The 27,167-nt window shown below is 39.0% G+C and overlaps 1 protein-coding gene across 1 annotated transcript in view; it reads left to right on the forward strand.

Moving 5' to 3' along the window:
• The window catches only part of PTEN (phosphatase and tensin homolog), a gene marked incomplete at its 5' end in the record, with an annotated part of 90,980 nt that extends 77,565 nt beyond the window's left edge, over positions 1-13,415 (forward strand). Inside the window, 3 exons of the mRNA XM_084633019.1 lie at positions 2,247-2,413; positions 10,227-10,451; positions 12,324-13,415. Of these exons, the coding sequence (XP_084489145.1) occupies positions 2,247-2,413; positions 10,227-10,451; positions 12,324-12,506 (575 nt within the window). The remainder of the gene's footprint in view (positions 1-2,246; positions 2,414-10,226; positions 10,452-12,323) is intronic.
• Positions 13,416-27,167: the final 13,752 nt, after the last annotated feature.

Raw genomic sequence — 27,167 nt, forward strand, 5'->3', positions numbered from 1 at the left:
GTATGCTGTATATTGGAAAGCAAATTGTCAGCTGACTTGAGTTGTTTAATGAAAATCTGTATTCACCTTTGTCTTTGTGAGACTGAATTTCAAAGTAATTGCATGGTAGCATGCATTCCTATTCTGTTAATGTACAAAAATGTTGCTTTCCATCATTTTGGAATTACTGTAAGGGGCAATATACTGAAACTAATGCCATTGCAATATACAACCTGAACATACATAGACTTAAAAGCAACCGACTGCAGGTTTTTATAGAGATACATAAAAACTAGCTTGATTTGCAGGAACAGGAAGGGAGGAGGCTGTCTGCAAACAAAAAAGAGAAACCACCAAAATGGTAAAGTGAAGATTGCACAGATATATTTGCAAATATCTGTTCAGCACAATTCAGGCCTCATTGTACAAAAAGTCAATGCTTAGTTTTTTTAAAATTCTCCTCGGATGGCTTTCTACATTACCAATCTGCATATAGGTTTAAACATGTACTTTTTGATAAGCTTCTCTGTTACTTCTACTCCTGGTGAGTTAATGAATTATTAGACAAATGCATTGAAATACCACAATGTGTTTTTCATCACAAAAGTGTGGTTTCTATGAGGTTTTAAATGCCATTTCAGGTAGCAAACCTGTAATTGACTACTTCTTGAATCTGTGTTCAGTTTGTACTTGTTGTGATGGTATTAACTTCAACAGACATAAAGAGCTAAATATTATCACCCCTTCTGTGAGTTCTGAGGCCCCTGACTCAACAGGATCAATGTGGCTTTTCTTCAGAAAGGGGAGTGGTGGCAGGATTTGAAGACCCTGTATATGAGGGTTTGAGCAAGGAGATGCAGTTGTAAGTGTTATGCTATTCAGTCCTGTAGCTAGAGTGCTCTGGCTGTAGACTCTACAATTCTGAGGCTGCAATAATAGATTCAAAGTTGCTTCACAGTCAAGGGCAAGATTAATTCCCCAATCCCAGGGGTGGCCAACCTGAGCCTGAGAAGAAGCCAGAATTTACCAGCGTACATTGCCAAAGAGCCACAGTAATATGTCAGCAGCCCCCCATTAGCTCCTCCAACCTGCTCCCAGTGCCTCCCACCCACTGGAAGCTCAGCACCTCCCCCTCCCTCCCTGCACCTCCTGATCAGGTGTTCCATGGCATGCAGGAGGCTGGAGGGGGAGGAGCGATGGCACTTTAGGCTCAGGGGAGGGGGCAGGAATAAGGGGAGGGCCTGTGGCAGAGCCAGGGGTTGAGCAGTGAGCACCCCCCGGCACATTGGAAAGTTGGTGTCTGTAGCTCCAGCCCTGGAATCGGTGCCTAGACAAGGAGCCGCATATTAACTTTTGAAGAGCTGCATGTGGCTCCGGAGCCACAGGTTGGCCACCCCTGCCCAATCCCTTAGATGCCCAGTGAACAGCCTGGATTAGATATTAACAGATAGGATTTGACCTAAAGTGTGTTTCTAGTCTTAAAAGTGATTGTGATAAAGTTGCTGAATTTTGTTTTCTTTCAGTAATTTCTAGATCAAATATGCTTAGTTTACAAGCGTAAAAGCTTTTCTAACTCCTATCCCTGCAGACTTAACTTGAGTTAAAAGTTAAATTGCTAATGTTTTATGGATCATCGCTAGCAGTAAAGTTTCTGTGGGCCGGATTAATTGAGATTCGATAGCCCTGTTATTGTCAGTGTCTGTACATTTGTTGAGATTCACATTTTTGACACAGTAATTGGGATTTAGTTAACAGTTCTGTTTACATGTAAATCATAATAGAATCCAGTTTATTCTGGCACAACTGTCGTGGCTCTACAGTGCAAACAGGATTAAAAAGTAGAAAATTTACGTACAGTAGTGTCTGCTTTTTTTTAATGACAAAAGTGTTTTGAATATGCAAAGGGATCAAACTATTAAGAAGTTGTCATTTTTACAGTCGCTTCTTACTATAATTTTATTATAAATTAGAATGTAGAATAAACATCTAAGCATCTTACTATGGTATCATAGGTGGAAATTCTGACATTACGAGAGTTACAGGATTCTGCTAAGCAGTGTTTTTATGCTTTAATGTTTTAAAAGATCTTTCAGAAAAGTGGTTTATTTTCTTGTTTACCATATCACATTGGATAGTTCTAAATACATACTTTTAAAATTTGTTGTACATATTGCAAATGATAACCCTTTGTGAGTCCGTTAACCCAGGTTTTGACAGTTAAAAGGTATTACTTGTGAAATGATACTCTTCTGTGTTTCACCATGCAGATCCTCAGTTCGTGGTATACCAACTAAAGGTAAAGATATTTACCTCCCCTTCAGGACCCCCAAGACGAGAAGACAAATACATGTACTTTGAATTCCCTCAACCATTGCCGGTGTGTGGTGATATCAAAGTAGAATTCTTCCACAAACAGAACAAGATGTTGAAAAAGGTTTGTTCTCTCCATTGAAGAAAATACTGTAAAGGTGCTGTGCAAGTGGGAACTGGGTGCTTCTGTTGTAGGGCTTGGGTCTATTAGGAGTTATTTTCAGTGGTGAGGGTAGCTGCAGAGATGAAGCCTATGACATCTTGTTGGCCAAAATCCTGACTTTAGCCAGTATTAATTTTGTGGCAGGTCTGAGAACCCTTTTGAAAGACGAAGAATGTTGTGTGTGGAAGGTAGGTAGAAATTGTGCTAGAGAGGTATGCATGCAGTAGCGTAGATATGGGGTATCTAACTGAAAGAGGGAGTCGTGTTCTTCAAAAAAAAAAAAAAAAAAAAAAAAAAATTAAAAAATGCCTGTACACTCTTATGTGGTGAATTAGCTTTCAGATAAGCTATGGAGAGGCATCTAAAGTGCTAACTTATTTTACCTCTGTCTCCTGATAAGCATAAACTAAGGGGTTTTTTAACCTGTAGGGGGAGGGAGCAGTTGAGAGAAAAAGGTAAAGTTTAGATTAGCTTGGAACACCTTTCATTCTTTTATAACCAATTCTATATTTAATAGCCATTATTACAATGCCACAATACACGGGCAAGATTTGCTGTCCAGCGGACCTTAGATTCGGAGTTAAGACAAAACATAAACTATTCCAGTATTATCTTGTTCTTAGGAGACAAGAAGGCAAGAGATTGTAAAGCAAGAAGATGCCATCATTTTCTAGCCAAATGCATACATCTCATGTCTTTGAATAACGTGTATGCAATACGTTGTGGTGGGATGTAAAGGTTTTATCAGCTAAATTTGTGGATGACTAAATTACTGACAATTAGCAAAGCTACGAACAAATTATGCATGTCATTCCAAACAAATGTAGTTAACCTGTGTACTACTCCACCATGTATCCTGTATTCACTCTTACTGTTTTTTGCAAATAGTTGTGAATTTTAACCTTTTGTATTTAATTGGGACAATTTCTTATTCGTCACCAGTTAAACCAGGTACCTTAGTTCAGGAGATGCTATAGAGAGCTCAGAGAGCTATCGACATTTTCTAGAAATGTTTAAAATTCCTTTTCTGAACGTAAAAATTAATGAATATAAGGCACAGTGGTAGGTGTGGGGAAAGTAGCATCAAGGGGACTTCCAGTTGTATAGCCTAGACTAAGAAAGGTGGTCATAAGGGAAATAAAGAAAACAGAGATAGGAAGGAGCAGTATCCTTGTCTTACTAGGTTTATCTTGTGATTTCCTCTTACACTTTTAAGACTCTATTTTAAATGTAAACTTTAAAAAAAAATCTTATCTGTACACCGTGCCCTGATATTCTATGATTCTATGTAATAACCGTTCTCATGCCTGAATCTAAACCTTTGAGAGTATTGGGTGAAGGTTTAAATGTAAGCCAGGCCCCCTACTGGTCATTTCATGCCAGCTCCTCCCTGGTATAATTGCTGTCCTTCCAAACTGATGTGACTGTTTATATTGCCTCTGGTCAGCCAAGGTGCTCCCCACGAGGTCCAGTATGTCATTTGCTATTGCTTCAGGATTCTAGTGATTCTTGTTGGGTAACTTGTTAATCTTTTGTGCTTTCTTCCAGCACAGTCAATTACAGTACTAAATTTGTAGTTTCCATGGCACACTTATCAGTGCTTAGATATTTGTTTTCTCAGCACTCTTTTCAGCACAGACCAGGAACCCTTTTCTGCCCTCCTTTGCAGCATGGGGCACGGGTCACTTGCAGGCTTAAACTAGTGTAAATGATGAATTCTTGGTAAATTAAACTCTTGAAACCATGATTTGAGGACTTCAATAATTCAGCCAGAGGTTAGGGGTTTATTAGAGGAGTGTGTGTGTGAGGTCCAGAGGAGCTTAGATTCGGAGTTAAGACAAAAGGCTTGCAATGTGCAGGAGGTCAGACTAAAGGATCATAGTGGTCCCTTCTGACCTTAAACTCTGAGTCTGAGAACCAAGAAGGACAAAACTCTATGCCAAGAAATACGACCCACTTCCCTGGTCAGACTGCTTCCTGCATCTGGCAGAAAACCTCTCCTCGTTGCACTACAAGGAGAAATCACCAGGGTCTGCTCTCAGAAACTCTCGTCCCCGCTTCTTGATTGCTCTACGCCTTGTGTAGCCGTTAACACCAGTGCAAAGTGGGTGTGAAGCACTACCATTCTTTATTTTGGTAGCATTTTGCACCTTTGTGGCATGGTGTAAATGACACCGTTGTATAGGGCAATGGAGACTTAGGGCTTGCCTACACTGGAAATTTGCAGCGCTGTAACTTCCTCGCTCGGGTGTGAAAAAACACCCCCCTGAGCACAGCAAGTTTCAGCGCTGTAAAGCACTAGTGTAGACAGTGCACCAGCACTGGGAGCCCCTCGTGGAGGTGGTATTTTTAGAGCGCTAGGAGAGCTCTCTCCCAGCACTGCGCCGTGACCACACAAGGCATGTTAACGTTGCCAGTGAAGATGTGCCCTCAGACTACAGCACCTCCCACTGAGAGGATTTCTCTTCCTTTAGAGAAAATACCTGTATTCATGATGTCATAGGCTTCCAGAAATAAACCAAGAGCAGAACTTAAAAATAAACACTTTCCTTCCAAGATTCTGGCTTATTCACACAGGCAGTCATGGAACCATTGAGGGGAATTGGGGCTGTCATCTCTGACATCTGCCCTTCCTGGGTATTAAAAAGAGAGTAAGGAACACCTCAGATTCCTAAGACTGTCAAAACCTCCTTTTTACCAACCTAAAACAGTCTCTGCTAGAGACCCTCCCAGTGTTTTTATCTCTTTCCTAAACATGCTAATCAAGAAGCTAACGAACTCAATACTGTTTGGTTTCAGAGTAGCAGCCGTGTTAGTCTGTATTAGCGAAAAGAAAAGGAGTACTTGTAGCACCTTAGAGACTAACAAATTTATTTGAGCATAAGCTTTCGTGAGCTACAGCTCACTTCATCGGATGCATTCATGAAGTGAGCTGTAGCTCACGAAAGCTTATGCTCAAATAAATTTGTTAGTCTCTAAGGTGCCACAAGTACTCCTTTTCTTTTTGTCAATACTGCTTGTTAACTGCTATTGACCTGAATCCCCTCTAAGGCTTCAGGGAAGGGTAGTGAGATAGTAGTAGTATTTTTTGCCTTGGTTGATAACCACCTCCTCTCCATGGTCAAGGAAGTACACCTGTGCTTGTTCTCGATCTGTGATATTTGATACTACTGATTACCAGATACTCCTGTCCCAGGTCTAAGAAACTGCTGTGTTTGCAGAAGACCCCTGAAATGGCTCATATCCTTCCTTACAAACCAAACTCCATTAGTCATGGCAACAGTTCCTTCAACTCCAGAGTTCTGTAACTCTCCGTTACCTGGAGTCCCATAAAGCTCAGTAATCTTCCACTTATTATTCAGATCTCAACAGTCCACTGAGAGTTGGTGAAACACAAGCTGAAGTGCCAGCAGTATGCAGACACCCGGCAGAGCAACTTGTATGTCGGATGTAGATAGCAAACTCCCAGTTTTCTCAGTACTTAGCTAAATTCAGCAGCTGGCTAAAACAGAACCCACACAAGTTAAGGAGATAGCAAAGAGGGAAAGACTTTGAACACCTTGTAGCCTCTCTAGCATTCTCCATTATCAAGAGCATCAGCTCTGATTACTAAATCAGTCCTCAGCCTTTCATTTCTTCTGTGCTATTGGATGCCTAAATAGCATGATATAAATGCCCACTTTCATCTTTCATTGTCCATGCTATTTGAAAAAAAGCTGGCCACAGTATTGAACACAAGCTTTATTGTTGCAACCAATTTTTATATAGATAGATATAAAGCAAAACAACCTGAAACGGCTCCAACAGGTACAAAAGTCAGCAACACAGGTTGCTGTTAACTCTTCATTGGTACTCTCCTTTCAGCCCTGGCTTCCCATTAAAACAATGCAGTTTAAGCCCTCTGTTGCTGATATTCATAATCCTCTGTGGGATTTTACCCTTACTAAATCACAGGTTACCTCTCTTCATGGCCATGATCTCCCATGAAACTGTCATCCAGTTGGTGAGTGCAGGACACTGACCTTTAATAGAAGCTTGCACTTAGACTGTGGAACTCCCAGAAGCGGTAACAGTGGCCATAAAACTGACAGCTTTGAGAGAAATACAAAATTTGTGTCATCTTAGCCTTTCCTCAGTTTCTTTGCACACACATTTAATATTTATGAACACACAAATGCATATGTATACACAAGACCCTGTAAAGCTAGCTAATATAGTTCTATTCCTGCAGATAGAAACTAAGAGTAAGTGCTCAGATACTAAAGATGTGGGATGGTGCTAGGTGGGCAGCAAACAAAGGGAGAGAAGGAAGGCAAGCATTTTCCATTGCTTACAACCCCACTTGCCTTAAACTAAAAACCATGTAAAGTCTTGATCACTAGCAAGACCTCTACCATTGCCTGCTTCAAGAATGCTTCCATCAGTTTTTTCAGAGTTCTGTAGTCTTGTAACCACAGATTTAGAAAGCATCACTGCTGACATTTGGCCTCCAAAAAAAATTCCAGTTCAGACTGTCCATGCTTTAGATCTTGTTTTCAAGGTAGTGGAGGCCACTCTCCCTTCACCCAAGAAGATTTTTTTCACAATGTCCCTTTTTTATCAACTGAAAATTTTTCCATGGTGTTTTGCCCCTACTTTCTGTTTTCAAGTACATTAGAATCTCACAGTTATGAACTGACCAGTCAACCGCACCTCATTTGTAACCAGAAGTATGCAATCGGGCAGCAGCAGAGAAGAAAAAAAGCAAATACAGTACAGTACTGCTAAATGTACACTACTTTAAAAAAAAAAAAGGGAGCAGCATTTTTCTTCAAAGTAAAGTTTCAAATCTGTATTAAGTCAATGTTCCGTTGTAAACTTTTGAAAGAATAACCATAACGTTGTGTTCAGAGTTACAAACAATCTCAGTTTCTGAGGTGTTCATAACTCTGAGATTCTACTGTATATTGGAAGTAGGAAGCCTGCAAAAGGTGGGTCTGTTGCATCCAGGGCTTAAATGGACCAATTAAGGAAGATAAGGTCACTGCTGAGATACTAAATGACTTCTTTGCATCAATTTTCCTCAGGGTGTTTGGGAGATACCTACCCCAGACCTGGTCTTGTTCATTTTTCAGGCATATGTTTTTATTGGCCTTACCTTTGCCTTATCTTTCTGGGAGCATTGCCTTCTGTGCAGCTGAAGAAATGGAAGTGGGTGACACTTGAAGGCCAGTAGGGGATTTGGCTCACAGTCTACTGCAGTTGCTTTTGTAAGGGTTAAAATAAATGTTACAAATTAAGGTAGTTCTACCACTTTGTGCTATGGTGCTAAAGCTTGAGAATCCTGAAAGGTATTGTCAAAGAAGTAGAAAAATCCAAGGTGAGTACATTTTCCTTATTTGAACACAGTAAGATACTAAAAATAAGTTTCACTTGTTCTGATAGACTTTGGTTAACTTTCTCCTTGATGTGTCTGAAGAGCATTTTCAGTAACTTGGAAGACTTAATTTAGCTCCAGTACCGCTGAATATTGTCTACATCAAGGACAGCGTATTTTAATATGAAATGATACTTTGTAGGTTTTCCTGTCAAGTTATGTGACTGTTAAATAATCCCTTAAAAGAATAGGGATTGCTAAATGACCCTAGCTTTAAAAGTGGTGGAAACATAGCACTCTTAATCTTTCAAGAGTACTGTGTAGACACTGAATGTCAAAATATTTTTACATCCGCAATTCTGGAAAGAAGACTACATTTTTTTTTTTTTAAATTTGCCTATTTTAAAAGCTCCAAGGACATGTACAGGATAAAAAGTTTAAAAAAACATCCTTTTCTTTTTATTGAAAACTAACAAGTCAAATGGACACTTTCCTTGAATAGCCCTACCACCCACAGAGGCAAAGGATTAAAGATGTGATAAATTGGAGTTGGCCATCAGTAGAGCCCATGAAAATCTGCCGACATCAGCTTTATACCCACTTATATCTGCAGGTCATTTTTGTGGCTCGGGTGCAGATACAAATTCTGTATCTGCACAGCACACACTCACCCAAACAGAGCAACTGTCACCCAGGCCTCAAGCTCCAGCTCAGCTTTCTGAATTGTGCTGCAGCAACCATAGCCCACTGGGCATTCTGGGAGTTGTAGTCCCCTGCTTGCTTGGACGGAGGAGGTAAACTACCACTCCCAGAAGGGAGGGTGAGCCAAGCGCAGCTGTGTGTTAAAGCAACTGCAGCGGCTTAGGGGTGTCTGAGCCCCCCCAGTGGGAGGGTGGTGCTGCACACAAGGGCCCAGGATACAGCCTCCCTGCCTGGAGCAGGGAAGATGGTACGCCAGGGGTTTTTGGGGAGAAGTGGGCAGTGGTTGGGGGTTTGGCTTAGCCCTGCGTTACTGGTGTGGGGTGACCTGTGGTGCTGTTAGCAGAGCCTTGCAAATCCGCAAATATCTGCGGATATTTGCATCCACGGACAATTTATGTGGATCATGGATCAGATGCAGATACAAATGTTTGTATCTGCACAGGGCTCTAGCCATCAGGGCATAACATAAAGCCTGATTCAGTAGATTTGAGCTCAGAGTGACTATCAGGGGAGTGGACCTAGTTTCCAAGTTCCAAGAGTGATGTGCCCCCAGTTTACACATCTTAATCGAGTGATTGTTCACAACCACCTCAGCTAATCTAAAATGTTGGCCATGTAGGAGAGTTTCTGACCAGGATCCAGACAACACGTGACTTTCAGGTTGTGGATTTCTGTATGTAATTTCACCTGGAAACTAAAGAAAATTAATGCAGCCTTTGGATGATGTATACTTGTTTGATATTGTTGACTGAGTGGGGGATCCATGTTCTGCAATATATTGAGTCTTCAAGGCTAACTCCACTTACAATGCATTCCAATAATCCAGTTGGGAGATCCACAAAGGCATGGATGATGTCAGTGAGGTACATATTAGAGGATAGTGGTAAATCTCTAGCTAATTATACATAAAGGCAATTTTGACCATCATTGCCACCTGTCTCCCAGTTAGGGATTTGCAAATATGCCCTTGATTTCAAATTTCCTTGAAGGTGGGTATATTCTCTCAATAATGACAGGGATATACACATATGCACGGGAGGTTGTGTTTATGCATATGTATATGTAAAATAGTAATGAAGCAGTTGCAGAGATGAAATACAAAGCCTGTGAAGAATTCTTGCAGGATGAGGAATGCTGAGTTGGTGTAGAGCCACCGCAGCTTCTGTGCCACCCCCAAATCATCAGCACTGTGGTGTGGTTTGGAAGGAAGGGTTGGGCGTTTTTGTTCTTGTTGTTAGAAACACATCTGAGTCCATCATGTTATATGGGCACTAATAAAAATACATAGGGTAGGTCTACACTACCCGCTGGATCGGCAGGTAGCGATCGATATATCGGGGGGTCGATTTATAGAGTCATCGATCCTCGAGCGCTCTCCTGTCGACTCCAGAACTAAGTTTTTAATCTCCCATTTTGTAGATTTGGCCATTTAATTTATTGAATCCTTTTTGGTTTATGAAGGACCCTTTAAAAAAATTTATTTGATTACCATGTGGCGATTAACATAGATAAGATCTGTGTGTTACGTAAGAAGACTAATGAAAATCTACTTCCTGACAGTTGATGTGCCAATGATGTAGTATGATCTAGATTTTTATGCCTTTCATAGTTTGGTATTGTTAAACTCATCAATTTTTAAAAACCAGATAATGCTTGTATTCAAATAAGATAATATACCATCTGTAAATACTAAAGCAAGCTTGCTTTTTCCCGCAGGAAAAAATGTTTCACTTTTGGGTAAATACATTCTTCATAGGACTGGATGAAAATTCAGACAAAGTAGAAAATGGAAGTCTAGTTGGAGATCAGGAACTTGATGGTATTTTCAGCACAGAACGCTCAGATAATGACAAGGAATATCTAATCCTTACATTAACAAAAAATGATCTAGACAAGGCAAATAAAGACAAAGCCAACAGATATTTCTCTCCAAACTTCAAGGTCAGTATTTTTTTTAAAGAGCATAGAATAAACAGAATTTTGAAGAGCTACATGTAGCATGTCGTTATTTAATATATTACATATACACACACACACCCCACAGTATCAAAACATGTTTATCTAGGAACCATTTGTTATATAACTTTCTGGACTGAGGCAAGTAATATATCTGGATATGTCATTTCTTAAAAACAGATAAACTTAAACATTCAGTAACTGATATTGGAATTATTGCAAAAGAAGGTGATAGATTTTCAGGAGTTAAGTTACAATTTTAAAAATGATGTTTTATCTTTAATTCTGAAGAGTTTCGTTCATAATTTATGCTGTGTAAGTTTATCAATATGTTCATGGTCTGAAAAATTAACACGCAAACTTGACCGATCCACTCTAGCAGCAAGTAGGAAACCTCAAGGATATAATAGTCTCTATGCTGCTTATATTTCCTCTTCATGGGCTGACAAGTGGATCCACCATCTCTACCCCAAATATTTGATGAGTTGAGTTCCTTGGTGTGCAGGATTGCATACTCCCTGTTTCAGCATTGTTCCATAATCTGATTCTGTTCATGTCACTCGGAATCTTGTGTTTTAATTCCTTGTCTCCACTAAAGAAATGTCTGGTTCCAAGTACCCTTACCTTGCTTATAAAACTTTTGTCCCCTCACACATGCGCTCTCTGCAAATGACCCACAAGTGAAGGAATAGGAAAATTATGGGGGATCACAGAACAATGTGTACCAAATATTGTTTGGATTTACTTGCTTTTAGCAAAGTCTTCTGGAATCTACTGCTCTGGGAGCTGTTTGAAACCAAGGAGGTATTGCAGCCGAAAAGGTTTAGAAGAGTGCTAAAGAATGGTGGTGATACGGCTAACTGCAGTGATTCAGAATACAAATGATTAATGCACGTACAGAACCACTTGTACTTAAACCAAGTCTAGTAAATTAATTCATTTCAGTTCCCAAGTGTAAACATAACTGTAATTATATTAACACTGTCTACTTCAGAGTCTTCAACCTTGTTTTAAGTGAACAGACATGACTGAATCCACGTGGGGAGTGTATTTGTGGAAGAAGGTGCCATTTCTATATACCATTTTTCTGGCCATAAGTCTACTTTTAATTGAGGATGCTTCTGCTATTTGGAAACATCACTACAATATCCATCTGTTTTTACAATATCCATCAGTATTTAATACCCACTGATACATAAATTGTATAAAGGTGGGTAAAGGAAAAAAGGATAATTGGTAGCGAGTAATTAATAGTGCCACAAAGGGCATAATAGTGATTGTTGTTGGGTGTTTCTTAATTCTTAGGAAGATGTTGGGAGCTCCTAAAGGTCCCTTCCTAAGGTACTTGTTTATTGACATAGGTTCATGACTCTTACCATTTGTGCTACTGAAAAATTTGTAGGTGTTTTAGATTTGGGACTTGGAATTTTGTATGCCAGATGTTTAAGGTTGATAGAGGTTTTTAAACAAATGTACGTGGTGGAATGATTTTGAAGTACCTATATGATTTGGCAATCTCTAAAGCCAATACTATCATCAAGATTACACTACAAACTTGCTATTATATCTGTGTTGATTAGGGGTATGATTTGTGACTGACATAGCCATGCTGACAAAAAACCCCAGTGTAGATGCAGTTTTGCCAGCAATACTGTGCTTTTGTTGGCTTAACTTATTTCACTAGACAGAGCCCGGAATAAGCTCTCCGGTGTAAACTATGTCCACACTAGGAGCACTTTGTCGGTATAGCTATACAAGCAAAGCCTTCCAAGTGTAGGCTTGGCCTGTATTGTCACCACTACTTTAAGAAAGAAAAGTTCAGACTATATTAACTTTTTTGTTTTCTTCCTTTCCTAGGTGAAGCTATTTTTCACAAAAACAGAGGAGCCATCAAATCCAGAGGCTAGCAGTTCTGCTTCAGTAACACCGGATGTTAGTGACAATGAACCTGATCATTATAGATATTCTGACACCACTGACTCTGATCCAGAGAATGAACCTTTTGATGAAGATCAACATACACAGATTACAAAAGTCTGAATATTTTTTTTATCTGGGAAAAAAAACCACAAAGAGACAAACTTGAATAAACTGAAAAAGGACCTTTTCAAATGGCAATAGAACATTGTGTCAGATTACCAATTATAGGAACAATTCTTTCCTGACCAATCTTATTTTGCCCTATAAATCTACAGGGTTTGACATTTGTTGTCCAGTTGAAAAAGGTTACGTAGCTATGTTATGTATATACCTTTTTGTGTCAAAAGGACATTAAAATTTCAATTAGGAAATATAAAGATGGCACTTTCCCATTTTATTCCAGTTTTATAAAAGTGGAGACAGATCTGATGTGTATGCGTAGGAATTTTTCCTTTTGTGTTCTGTCACCAACTGCAGTTGGGGAAAAAAAAGCTTTCTGGTATACAGGTTCACATCCTGCCCCTTTCTTTGCACTTAAGTGGCAACAGATAAGTCTGCAGTTGGCTAAGAGAAGTTTTTAAAGGGTTGTACTACATTCTAATGCATGTATTCTGGATAGGGGAATGGAAAGAAATGCTCTGAAAGGAATATATTATGCTGGACCCTGGACTATGTACCGTATCCGGCTACTTACATGCACCTTTCTTTAGCATGCTGCAGTAATTAATCCTGGACATTTGAGGAATTGGCCGCTGTCACTGCTTGTTGTTTGTGCATTTTATTTTTTTAAGCATAATGGTGCTAGAAAAGGCAGCTAGAGGGAGTGATTCCATATAGGGGTACAGGAATGAACCTTCCACAACATCTAAAGACCCACAGATGAAGGGATATGAAAATAATGGGGTCACAGATAAGAAACACAGCAACAATGACTTAACCATACAAATGTGGAGGCTATCAACCTAAAATGGGCTTGAAACAATGTTCTAAAAAAGACAATGATTTATTAAATGTTTTTCTCAATTGTAATGGCTGCTCCATCTCCTGTGTAATCAAGGCCAGTGCTGAAAGTCGGATGCTATTAGTACACACATCAGTCAACATCTTACACTTATTTTATTAGTTTTTCAATTATATACCTGCTGTGAATGCTTCATGTGCTGCATTGCGAGCTTTTTTCTCATTAAATATAAAATATATTATAACGGTGCACGAGAAACTTCAATTTGAGATTCTACAGGTTAGTGTTTGTTTTGAAGATTTGTGGATGCATTTATTCAATCAAACAGCTGTCAGCCCTTCCACCCCTTTGACCTTACACATTCTATTACATTCATTACAATGAGTTTTGCAGTTTTGCACACATTTTTTTTTAAATGTCATTAACTGTTAGGGAATTTTACTTGAATACTTAGTACCTACAATGTTTAATAAGAGACATTACACATGGAAACCAGTCTTGCAATAAATTCTCAACACTGCACAGATATAAAGATGTGTACTTTTTAAAAGTAGAACATGTCCCAAATATTCTATCTGTTGTTTGCTATTAAAAGAATTAGATATCCAAACTGGCAGTGTTGTATCATTCCTTCATAGGGATATAGCCAGGACGAGGGATGAGCTTCACTTCTGAATATTATGATGACTGACATGCCCAGACTGCAGATAATTTAAGAGTACAACTACTGTTGAATACAGATATGAAGAATTTTTTTAAAATTCTATTCACTATAAAATACACCATGACCTTCAAACTTTTGGAATATCTACCCCAAAATTTACACTTTATGGTAATCTTAATTTTAATTAAGTTACTGGCGCCAACGTTGTTTATTAGCTGTGTTCTTATCTAGTTAACAAATGAATCTGGGATCCATAGGACCCAGTACAACAGCACTAACAGAGAATATGAATTGTAAAAAGACGAATTTTAGTAAACAAAGGTGTCACATGCTTTTTCAATATTTATTGGTTAATTTTGCATGTCAAATTCATGATCTAAACTTATAACAAAGCTATTATAGGATTTTCTGATTTATAAGTTAACAGAACAAAAATGCTGATCCAGCACTCATAATTCCCATTGTTAAATTGGCCAGCAGGCAATGGCTACCTGAAGACCAGACCCTTAACTTTATGCCTTGATACATGTTTCACCTTATGTCTGCTTTTAGCAATTGAAAGTCATGTTGGCTAATAAACAAAAATATTAATGCTTTAAAATACTTTGATTTTGACACTGTTCTATGTCCCACTTTTGGGCTCATGATATCAAAATTAAATTTGTGCGGTTCCAGTATGTAACACTGATGGCCAGAATGGAAATAATGACATTATAATGGGCTTTTGCACTGTTGTTGTTTTTCCTTTGGAATGTGAAGGTCTGAATGAGGGTTTTGATTATGAATGTTTCATTGTTTTTGTGAAGCCTTGCTTACATTTTATGGTGTAGTCATTGGAAATGGAAAATGGCATTTTATATATATATTATATATATATATATATATATATATATATTTATATATATAAAAATATATATTATACGTACTCTCCTATACTTTATTTCAGTTACCATCCCCATAGAACTTGACAAGAATTACTATGACTGAAAGGTTTTTGAGTCCTTATTAAAACTTTATTTATGACAGTATTCATAATTCGCTTGAAATGCATTCGGTAGGTAATCTCCGAGTTTCTGGACTGTATACTTAAACTCTTGGATGTGCAGCAGCTTACATGTCTGAAATTACTTGAAGGCATCACTTTCATAAGAGCTTACTGTTAGGCCCTGTACCATCCGTAGTCATCTGTAGCCCCACTTGAAATGTTTTGCCACAGTTATTTAAGGGCGGTTGTATAAATAGCATCAGGATTCTTTGCTGTGGCACAAATTGTAAACTAAAGTGGAGTTTACATACAGCATCAAATGTTTCAGCTTTAAAAAATAAAAATAGGGTGCCAGTGTGCAAGTTCCATGTTTAGTTACAGCAAATTTGTGCAATATGTTAACGATGCCTGTGGTTGCCACAAAGTGCCTCGTTTACCTTTTAAATACTGTTAAATGTGTCATGCATGCAGATGAAAGGGGTGGAACTGTGTGCTAAAAGGGGCTTTAACTGCAGTTTGGCAGAGCTGCCTTTCACCCTGCCAGTTCAAATTTTCAGTCTGTTTTCATATAGCGCGTGTGTGTAATTATATATGTATATATACATACACACACACTCAAAAAAATTGAGTTTGTCAAGCAGCCTTACTCTGATTCAGCCTCTTCAGATACTATTGTGCTGTGCAAAAGTGGCTCTGTGTGTAATGCTATGCACTGAGGATACACAAAAACAACAAAATATGACATGTACAGGATAATGCCTCATACAAATCAGATGTCCATTTGTTATTGTGTTTAACAACCCTTTATCTCTTAGTGTTAAAACTCCACTTAAAACTGATTAAAGTCTCATTCTTGTCACAGTGTGGGTGTTTTATTAAAGTATTTTGGGTGTAAACTGCTCAGATTATATTTTGCTATTAAGAAATGAAGAATCAAGTGTGATCCTGGGAGTAAGGGACATTTCTCTAAAAGGAGAATTTCAGGAAAACTGCTAGTTAAAATCCTTTGAGATTAACTCTTAACAAATTAATGTTGGAATAGGAAATGTGGGTTTGCTTGCACTGATTTTCAAAAACTATAGAATAAATAAAAGTAGGTGAGCCTTTCATTTTGACGCTCTCCAACCTATGAAATATAATACAGCACTTTGATTTCTTGAATTAAATCAGATTAATGGCTTTCAGGTAAATTTGTGTTACAGCAATACATATTCTTTTTCTTTCAGATAACGTTGAGCTTCCCATGCAAACAAGCTAAACTTTTCAGGAAATATAATGCAGATCACTGAGATACAATTTATTTTTTTTTCTAATCTTAAACCACCAATGGCTTACTCAAGTCTGCAAGATGCTTTTTCCAGTGGGACTAGTATAATGTATGCATATCCTAAAATAAGCTTGAATCTTTTTCAGGACTGCTGATCTCTCTGAAATTGATTTTTAAAATAGATTTTGTACATCTCTTAATGAAGAAATACTGTATCCTGTTACTTTTTCAGCTTGTCTTACCATTTGAGCCTTAAGGAAGAAAGAAGCCACTTGATTTGTGCTTAAATTCAATGAGGTTGCTACAGATTCAGTGGCTCTGTAAAAGTGGAAAGAAAATGTTTTGTTTTTGCATTTGGTGATGGTTTAGCAGGATTTGAATTATGAAAATTATACATATGACTACTTCATTTCTACATGCTCTATTCCTGCCTCTTTACTGAAGCTTTTTCATTTAAAAATGGCTTAACATAGGTGTTCGGCTGAGAGAGTCTTCAAAATGATTCCCATACTGCTTTGTGAATCAATTCACAATATGTATACTCAGGGCTCTAGCCATTTCCATATGGTAATTTAAATGAAAAACATGTTGCTGCTTTAATATTGCTTGATTTCTCCAACTTGGGTGGAATCTTTCACCTAATTGATGTTTGTCACAACCAAACTGAATTTGTTAATAACTGTTGCATTTCAGTAAACAATAAGACAAATATTGTTTAGAGTTAATCCTGTACATCTTTCTTCCTGTATTTATTTTTATGGTAATAGTTCTTTTACATTCTGGAAGCAAAAGTTTTTAAAAGGCTTAATTGTTTGGGGACTGGGAAGTGGGGGGCTGTTTGGTATGAAGAATATCAGAGTGATTAGAAACTTTTAGGAAGTCCATTCAGCACTCTGTTCAATGAGTGGCTTCTAACAGAATATTAGAAAAGAATCTACAGGAAGAGGTTCTGGTGTTAGGACAGTTGTCACGATTTTTGTGTGTTTGTATGAGCTAGTGGTGTATAGTTTTACTTCAGTGCAGAGTAGGATCCTGGTGTGGTAGTCTAATAGGCTGCTTCAATTGCTTTTTATCTCCAATAGAAAGCTACAATATAATAGTTCTAACTTGTACTTGGAGGCCTTCTGTTGGAATCCATTCTGGGTTTCATGTCTTTCAAATTGAATGCTACTTGCTCTTGACACGAGTCTTGAGACGGCTTTAGTTTAACCCTTTTTTTTTTAGTAATTTGTTACTTTTTCTCAAACGAAATTTTTGGAATGTATTACCATTTAGCTCTGCATATGAGCTGTAATCCCTACTCCTTTTCTTTAAGCTTTTGTCTACTGAAGCCAAATGCTACGTTGCTTTTCATGCCTTTCATTTTTTTCCAAGGGTGCACCAGTGCTTACTAAAATGTCAATTCCATAGCATCCTGTTTATAATTCGTGTATGTTTGTGCATGGTGGAGCATGGGCAGCAACAATGCAAACATTCTGCACAGTGTACTTTAATTGTGATTCTCCATGTCCATCCTGTCTGTCGACCTCTACTTGGCTGCTATCCCATGAAGGTTTTATCTTGGTTTTATGTGAACACTTTTTCCATGCAAAACTGTTCCAGAATACCAGCTCAATTTATGTAGGCCTCTTCAGCCATAAATGGGTAGATTTTAAAAAGCATTTTTAAAAATTGTGGCCATAAAACTGACAACATAAAAATGTCTTGATAAAAATAGTGCAATAGGTCATTTTAAAATAAGAGCTTTGAAAATAGTCTTGATGGCGATACACTAAGTATGTTTAAGAAGTAGCATGCTAAAGAGTTGCATATTGGGTCTCATAATACAATATTTGGTATTGGGTGGGAGCCAACAGTAGAGAAAAGATTTGCTCAGGGTCCCAGAGGGAGCAAACAAAGATATGGAAGGATCTTTGTAAGGAAGATATTTGTAGAGAGGAACACAAGCAACATTTTAAAAAGCCAGTCCAGAAGCCTGGGAAATGAAGATGGGATTGAATCACAGTCAGGTGGGAGAATGTATTTTTGTTTTTGTTCTTCATCCTTGGCCTAATTCCCTTACTGTTTTATTACTGTGTGTGCATTATGCTAGGACAAATTGCTTTAGAACGTCTCATCCATTCCCCTATATAACTATTTTTCTCTCAACCTTTTGTGCCAGTCAAGATAGTGGCTAAATGTATCCCTCCTTTTAGCAGAAGAGAGAACTAACTCCTCCTCCTCCTCCTCCCCCCAAAATATAACAGGATTGCTGAAAGTATCCTACCTGAAAAATCTAATAAGTCTTAGCCACCCTACTGGAAAGTAGGGGGGGGAAATGCAATAGTTGAACCAACTCTTAACGAAGGGAACTCTGTGCTTGCATAAAAGAATGCATGAATCTAATTGCCAAGCAAAATATCATTGGTCTCTGCCAGCCCTGACTGCCAAATCAGTACTGAAATAAAATATGTAGCTCTGCCTAGAGAGAGCATGAAACACCTGGATAAATTACCCCTGACTGCACTGGAATAAGATGCACATAACCCTAAATATCGAGTGAGAAAATTATTCATGATGCTGAAGCGTGCTAGTACTTTACCGCCAAATAAGGAGAGAAGTTCCAGCCCAGTGGAACTTCCCGTTTATATTACACAAAAATAGTAGCTAATTACTATATCTCAATTTTATACAAGCTATATGTAAAATAAGCATTTTTCCAAAACTATTTCATTGCCTTTTTTCCTACAATTGTGGACATATTATACATGGATGTGTGCACTAAAGAAAGAGCAAGGAAGAACAGAGAGCATGCCAAGGTAATAATGGTGTGATGTCCTGATCTGCATGGATTTAAATCTTGAAACTAGCATGGCATTAATAAAGCTTTACAATGAATGACAAAAACTTTCATTTACAAAAATAAATTAATGCAAAAGGTGATAAAATAGCTCAGGAGTATGTTAATTGATATAGTAAAGGTCAAATGTTCAGCACTGGCTTTTAATTTTGTGCTTGAGCACCTGCAAAATTAGAAATAACGTGGGATTCTTAAAAATATTTTAATTTTCTTAACACTGACTTCCCCTTCATTTTCCTGTCAGACACACCCAATTCTCCCTTCTCTGTCTTTCATCTATCACCCATATTTATTGTAATGGAAAATATCATGCGAAAGCAAAGCAGTTTTTATTATAAATCTGAGTATTGGAATTATAGTCAATGTTCTCCTTTTCACATATTTCCCTCTGTGTGTTCTGATTTTGGGGGCATTCTTTATCTGACTTGATTCTAATGCTTTCTGTCCCCTCTTACACTTGCTACTTTTTTATAACTGCAAAGGGTAACTTTCTATTTTCTCTTTTGGATTTTAAGTCTTCTATTTTTTTAGATAATGCCTTCAGAATAAATCCTTTCTGCTCCACTTTCTGGCAGCTTTTCCACTTTTCCATTGAGGAATGACTTCAGGAGACTGTCAGGATTGTATGGGTTAAACAAATCCAAGCTGCAGTTATACATGCCTGAGTTAATTTCTGGTGCACTATAAACAAGCTGGTGTGTAGACAATATAATAGGAAATGGTGTACATGTGTACTGAATTTGTTCAGTGAGCTGAATGCTAACTTTAATGTTTGCTGTTAACACACACAATTATTTAATCTGGACCATGTTTTTCAGCACTACATTTTGTGGATTATGCTGGTTTTATGGCACAAAGGAAAGGGTGGTGGTTTTTTTTTTTTTTTTCCATTTTTGACGGAGACTGTTCCTCTCAACTCCGGTGCACGCTCCCACTGGTGAAAATGTGGTGGCTTCCCTTCTTTCCTTTCTGGGAAGATCCTCCTGCTGCATGCCAAATTCTGTACTTGGTCATGTTGCATGTGATTCTCATTAAATCTAGTGGAAGCCAGACAAAAGAATGTCCATACTGGGTCAGACCAATGGTCCATCTAGCCTTGTATCCTGTCTTCTGATAGTGGCCAGTGCCAGATGCTTCGGAGGGGATGAAGAGAACAGGGCAATTTGAGTGATCCAGCTTCTGGTAATCACACATCACAGGCCAAAATTTGGCCCTTAAAAACTCCGATAAGTCAAACAATGCAGGCTTTGCTCAAGAGGTCTGTTTAGTGCCTTGCTAAGTAATTCTTTTGAGCTGCAGTAAAGGAATTTGCTTAAAGAAATTAGCTTAAGCCAGGATCATGTGGGGCTTGGAAGGTGAAGAGCCTCCCCTGGAAGGGCTGTGAACAAGTAAGGAACTTCAAGTCTCTCGCTTTCTTGAATCTCTTCACTGTCTTAATCAGTTTCAAAAAGGATGTTTCTTCTCTAGGTAAAACAGGAGGAGAGGGATGATTTTGAGAAGAAAGTAAGCCAGGGAGGAAAGTTTCCCCAATGGAAACAATATCAAAGTGTAGACAAGTCTTTTTTGCAATGGGGGTAGTGAAGAAGAGGATAGGTTTGGTAACAGAAAAGAAGCTACAGGTCTTATGTGAAACTGTATATGGGAATGCAGATGACAATTGAGTCTTGGTGTGTGAAGGGTGGTGGAATTGACCACTGTCATAGAGGAAGTATGCAAGGGAGAGGGTTTAGAAGGATAGATTAGTTCAGTTTTGGAGAGACTGAGGTTGAGATGATGGAAAACATCCAAGTAGAGTTGTTTGGGAGGCAGCTGGAGAGAAGCAGATAAAGGGGAAGTGGTTATGGCTGCAGGGGAAGACTTGGGAATTATTTGCATAAGGGTGGTAGTTGAAACTAAGGGAGCAGATGATGTTGCAGAAGTTGTAATTGGAGAAGGAGGGGATTGAGGACAGAACTTGGAGAGATGCCAAGGAAGAGGGATGATGAGGAGCCATTAAACAAAATGCTGAAGTGGTTAGTAAGAGGAGAGAACCAGCCAAGTACAGTCATAGGAGCCAAGAGGGAATTCTATAAATTGTTATGAAGTATCACAAGATAATGACATGTCACACTTCAAATAGTGATGTCTTAAGCGAAAAGATGAGGGTAGTTCCCAACTTTTCACTCCCTCTATCAAGTTATTTAAGAAACTGTTTTCTCCAATGCTAAGTAGTGCTTAAGTGTTGAAAATAATACAGGATATATGTATGCTATCATTTGATTTATCTGCTGCCGCAATCCTTTTGTTAATTTTGCATGTTTACACTTCCACCTTGGGAGCTGTATGCTTGTGGAGATCTATTTCATATTTGTAATATTTCTAGAAGTTTTTATTTCTTTAACTGGGCTGTTAGAAGAAACAACGAAAGAAGTTTGGGCTAGTTTTCCTAATAAAGAATTAGATTTATGAAAGTTATTAATTTTCAGTCTCCAAGGCTTACAAATAAATATAACTCAACTTTTTAAAATCAACTGCTATTTTTTTATTTTTATAGAAAGGGTATATTGTTATGAACTGATTTACTATTTTATACAAATATTAACTTATACTATTTATAACAATATAGATTAATTTGACTCAGATTTTAGTGATAACATGCCATAAATTTGTTTTTGTGTATTATAAATTGAACTAAAGAATGATCTTAGCAGGTTGGTTATGTAGGAAAGCACTTGTGAAATGGGAATTTCAGTGCTTGACTTGTTTGTTACTAAAACTCTCAGGTAGCCTAATTGATCTGCTTCCTGTAACACCTAAACATGCTGGTTGGTTGTTATACAATTGCAAAGGGAGAGAAAGTTGGAAATCAATTGATCTATTTGTATTCCTTATCTTACACAACACATACTAATGAATGTAATTTTTCATTACTCACCTTATACCTACAATCTTTAACAATTCCCAATCTGAAGTTTGCTAGTAAAAGTAACCCATAGGGGAGAGGTCAGGGCAGAATGTAATGGATGGTAGTGTGGCTTTTGAATTGCCAAAAGATGCCCATCAGCACTGTGTTGGGGATGAGTGTACCTGTGTTTAAGTTATTTGTTTGCATGTATATAATCAAACTGGAGTAATTTCTTTAAATCATACACCCTTGACCACAGTGAAGCTTCCAAGTGGCCATCTATCTTCTCCATGCAAATTATTATTATGGAGAGAGAACTTAAAAGCCCTTCTGGAGAAGATACAACATAGTGATGGAAATATTTATCCCAAACAAATTTGATAAGCTACTTGTGACCTCTTTGTAGGGAAAAAAAAATGAAGCACTCCTGTTAAAATGGACTTACTGTGGCTGGGGAGAAGGGGCTGGAATGGAAATAAAAGGGAGGTGTGGGAAAATGAGATGGGGGGGGGTAACTACAGGTGAGGTGGAAAGGAAGGAAGATATCACCAAATATATTGTGTAATATTTTAGATGTGTTGAATAAAGGCTTGGAGATTGTATTTGGAAGGAACAGACTACTTCAGATCTTGGCTGAATGCAAGTCGTGTCTGTCTCAGCACTTGCAGAAAGAAGCAACAGGAAAGTTTTCTACAACTGAGAAGGGGGGATGACCAAAATGTGGTTTGCTTTCAACAGGTTGGGGCGGGGAGGGTGCATTTTGTAACCCATTATGAATGACCACACTGGCAGAAAATCATCATCCTGGTGTATTGAGTATATCGGCACAAAACTCAGACTGATACTGCTCTGCTTGCACGATCATTGTCTGGATGTTTTCACAGGGCTAGTCTTTTAAAGGTTTCCTGCTCATCTTTCCTACTAAAACACATACTTTCTCCTGATCTCTTATGTGCAGCTGGAGAAGATGGTTAAATGTGTTTTCAGAAGCACAACCCTTACCATCTTCTTTTGAACACATTGCACTATAATGGTCTTAATTCATCTGACCCTCTAATGGCAATCAGAAAAAAATGTCAGTAAATTGCAGGAAGTTTGGCATGTCTGTGGTTTGAAAAATGCTGAGTCTGAGTGTATTTTCCATTCTCTCCTCTCCCATACACCCCCCCTTTCCCCCCCCCCCCGCCCCTTGTTTGATTATGGTCTTAATCCAGGTCTTTAAAAATACAGATGTCTAAAAGTTTCTTATGATTATTTTTTGTAAGCACTTCAGATACGAATGTATAGAGAGCAGATTGATTAGATTTTGTCCTAAGAAATGTCCCTTGATAAGACCAAACAGTAACAGGTGGAAAAGTTTCAATTTGGTCCAAAGTTTGTCAATAGGGGTGAAAAGATAAAGTAAACATTATTTAAAGTAGGTAGTTACATTAGAGTTCAAGCCAGCAATAGTCAATTAACTTCTTATGGATCAGTCTGAAGTAAATGGAAGATAGTGAAATGAGAGGTGAAGGTAATGTTAGGATATGGGAAGGAGAGGAACCTGAGTGTAGAAGGTGCCAGATGAGGAACCACTAGTCTGTAAATTGTGGATTTACAATGCGAGATCATAGAAAATTAGGGTTGGAAGAGACCTCAGGAAGTCATCTAGTCGAACCCCCTGCTCAAAGCAGGATGAATCCCAATTAAATCATCCCAGCCAGGGCTTTGTCAAGCTGGGCCTTAAAAACCTCCAGGGGTGGAGATTGGTTCACCTCCCTAGGTAACGCATTCCAGTGCTTCACCACCCTCCTAGTGAAATAGTGTTTCCTAATATCCAACCTAGACCTCCCCCACTGCAACTTGAGACCATTCTCAGTGATGGCAGATGACAGAACAGCCTAGCTCCATCCTCTTTGGAACCCTCCTTCAGGTAGTTGAAGGCTGCTATCAAATCCCCCCTCACTCTTCTGCAGACTAAATAAGCCCAGTTCCCTCAGCCTCTCCTCATAAGTCATGTGCCCCAGTCCCCTAATAATTTTCATTGCACTCTGCTGGACTCTCTCCAATTTGTCCACATCTTTTCTGTAGTGGGGGACCCAAAACTGGATGCAGATGTGTCCTCACCAGTGCTGAATAGAGGAGAATAATCACTTCTCTCGATCTGCTGGCAATGCTCCTACTAATGTGCTCAATATGCCATTAGCCTTCTTGGCAACAAAGGCACACTGTTGACTCAGATCCAGCTTCTTGTCCACTGTAATTGCTAGGTCCTTTTCTTTCAAACTGCTGCTTAGCCAGTCGGTCCCCAGCCTGTAGCACTGCATGGGATTCTTCTGTCCTAAGTGCAGGACTCTGCACTTGTCCTTGTTGAACCTCATCTGATTTCTTTTGGCCCAATCCTCCAATTTGTTTAGGTCGCTCTGGACCCTATCCCTACCCTCCAGCGTATCTACCTCTCCCCCCAGTTTAGTGTCATCCTCAAACTGACAGTGCAATCCATCCCATCATCCAGATAATTAATGAAGATGTTGAACAAAACTGGCCCCATGACTGACCTCTGGGGCACTTCACTTGATAACGGCTGCTAACTAAACATCAAGCTGTTGATCGCTACCTGTTGAGCCCGATGATCTAGCCAGATTTCTATCCACTTTATAGTCCATTCATCCAATCCATACTGTTTTAACTTGCTGTCAAGAATATACTGTGGGATACCATATCAAAAGCTTTGCTAAAGTCAAGGTATATCACATCAGCTGCTTTCCCCATATCCACAGTGCCATTTCTCATCATAGAAGGCAATCAGGTTGGTCAAGCATGACTTGCCCTTGGTGAATCCATGCTGACTGTTCCTGATCATCTTCCTTTCCTCCAAGTGCTTCAAAATGGATTCCTTGGGGAGCTGCTCCATGATTTTTCTGGGGACAGAGGTGAAGCTAATGGGTCTGTAGTTCCCCGGATTCTCCTTCTTCCCTTTTTTAAAGATGGGCACTATATTTGCCTTTTTCCAACTGTCTGGGCTTTCCCCCGATCGCCACAAGTTTTTAAAGATAATGCAATCACTTTAGCCAACTCCCTCAGCACCCTCGGATGCATTGCATCCAGCCCCATGGACTTGGGCATATCCACCTTTTTTTAAATAGTCCTTAACCTGTTCTGTCGCCACTGAGGGCTGCTTAGCTCCTCTCCATATTGTCCTGCCCAGTGCAGCAGTTTGGGAGCTGACCTTGTCTGTGAAGACTGAGGCAAAAAAAGCATTGAGTACTTCAGCTTTTTCCACATCATCTGTCACTAGGCTGCCTCCCCCATTCAGTAAGGGTCCCACATTTTCCCTGACCACTACCTTATTGCTAACGTACCTGTAGAAACCCTTCTAGTTACCCTTCACATTCCTTGCTAGCTGCAACTCCCAGTTGTGCTTTGGCCTTCCTGATTACACTCCTGCATGCTCAAGCAATGTTTTTATACTCCTCCCTAGTCATCTGTCCAAATTTCCATTTCTTGTAAGCTTCCTTTTTGTGTTTAAGCTCACCGAAGATTTCTCTGTTAAGCCAAGCTGATAGCCCACCATATTTCTATTCTTTCTGCACATCAGGATGGTTTGTTCCTGTGCCCTTAATAAGGCTTCTTTAAAATACAGCCAGCTCCCCTGGACTCCTTTCCCCCTCATATTAGTCTCCCAGGGGATTCTGCTCGTCGGTTCCCTGTGGGAGTCAGTCTACTTTTCTGAAGTCCAGGGTTTGTATTCTGCTGCTCTCCTTTCTTGCTTTTGTCAGGATCCTGAACTTGACCATCTCCTGATCACTGCTGCCCAGGTTCCTCCCCACTTCTACTTCCCCTACCAATTCTTCCATATAGATGACTATATCGGGGTCTTTTCTGCATGGAAATATGTTCCAGTCCAAAAGACACAATGGCGGGGGGAGTCCAGGCTGACTCCTAAAGTTTTTTTCTCTGTTCTGAAGGTAGGTGCTGGATGTGATTTGCACTCTAAGATTCGGGGAGGATGTAGAAGTTTTCATAGTCTTAGTGAAACTTGTGTATGGTAAGAGCTATGAAGACTTTCTCCCTTTAGACTGGATTGCCTGGGTTATCCTCCTCATGGCAGAACAGACCTAATTTAACAGGTGGCTAATGGGTCAACTCAGCACTGAGCGGTGACTGCAGATGGTTGCCCATATGGGCCTGTTGTGGTAGATCCTAGGCACATAGGTTTCTGAATCTCCACTAGGCTGTGTAGATACTGAGAAACATTCTGCCTGTCATCTGGCTGGTGTCCAGCTCAATCTTTGGCATTTTGTTAATGAAGTGCATTTGAAATTTGCACTCCTAGTGTTGAATTTAAAAATGTGAGTGCATAATCAGGTTCTACTCTTGCGCATCTTAATTTTTCTTATTACTAGCATCTTACAGCCTATTATGTAGTTTTCATGAGACTGTTGCTTGCCATTTTTGTCACTTCTTGTATTGTATATACCTGTAGTACACTTGTGACTGTCCTGCTAGTTAGTACAGGTTCAAAGCTTGTCTTGCCACACCACCTTCGCTGTGATGCCATCTATTCCGGCAAGCTAAGCAGTCCTGCTAATGCAGCATTTGGAGGGGAGCATTCCAATAAATCACTTTTAATCACATGAGTCAATGATGGTCACTCTCTTCTGTTTGAACCAGTACTCAATGTAAGCCTCAAGTATGGTGCTAGAGTGTCCCCTTCTAATGAACAAGGACATGTTTCATGCTAGACCAGAGGTATTCACTGGAGGTAATTTAAAGATCCCCCAATGTTTTTGCAAGCAGAAGGAGAATTAAACTTGGCAACACAGCTGAATTACAGCTTTCAGATAACCTACAACCCTCTGCAGTTTCAACTGCTTAAAGGATGTTTGGATCCTGTTCTGTTGCTGTACAGCAACAACCGACTGCTTCATTTCACCACTGGATGAAATGATCCCTGCTTATAATACAGTTTAAATTGTAAAATATTTTGGGCTTCTTTGGGATGAAAGGTCTTCTATAAACACAGCATATTGTCTCTGCACTTATGAGGAAAGTTAATTTTAAAGAAGAGAAGCTTACTCCAGCTTTTGCAAAGAGTTTTCTTTGCAAATTTACGTTTTCTTTATTGTAAACTTTTCTTCCATCTTCTTTTCCTCCATACAGAAAGCTTCCTAGATCTTTAAGTCCAGAAGACACTATTCC

This window comes from Lepidochelys olivacea (assembly GCF_965140295.1).
Source record: "Lepidochelys olivacea isolate rLepOli2 genome assembly, chromosome: 7".
Taxonomy (NCBI): domain Eukaryota; kingdom Metazoa; phylum Chordata; order Testudines; family Cheloniidae; genus Lepidochelys; species Lepidochelys olivacea.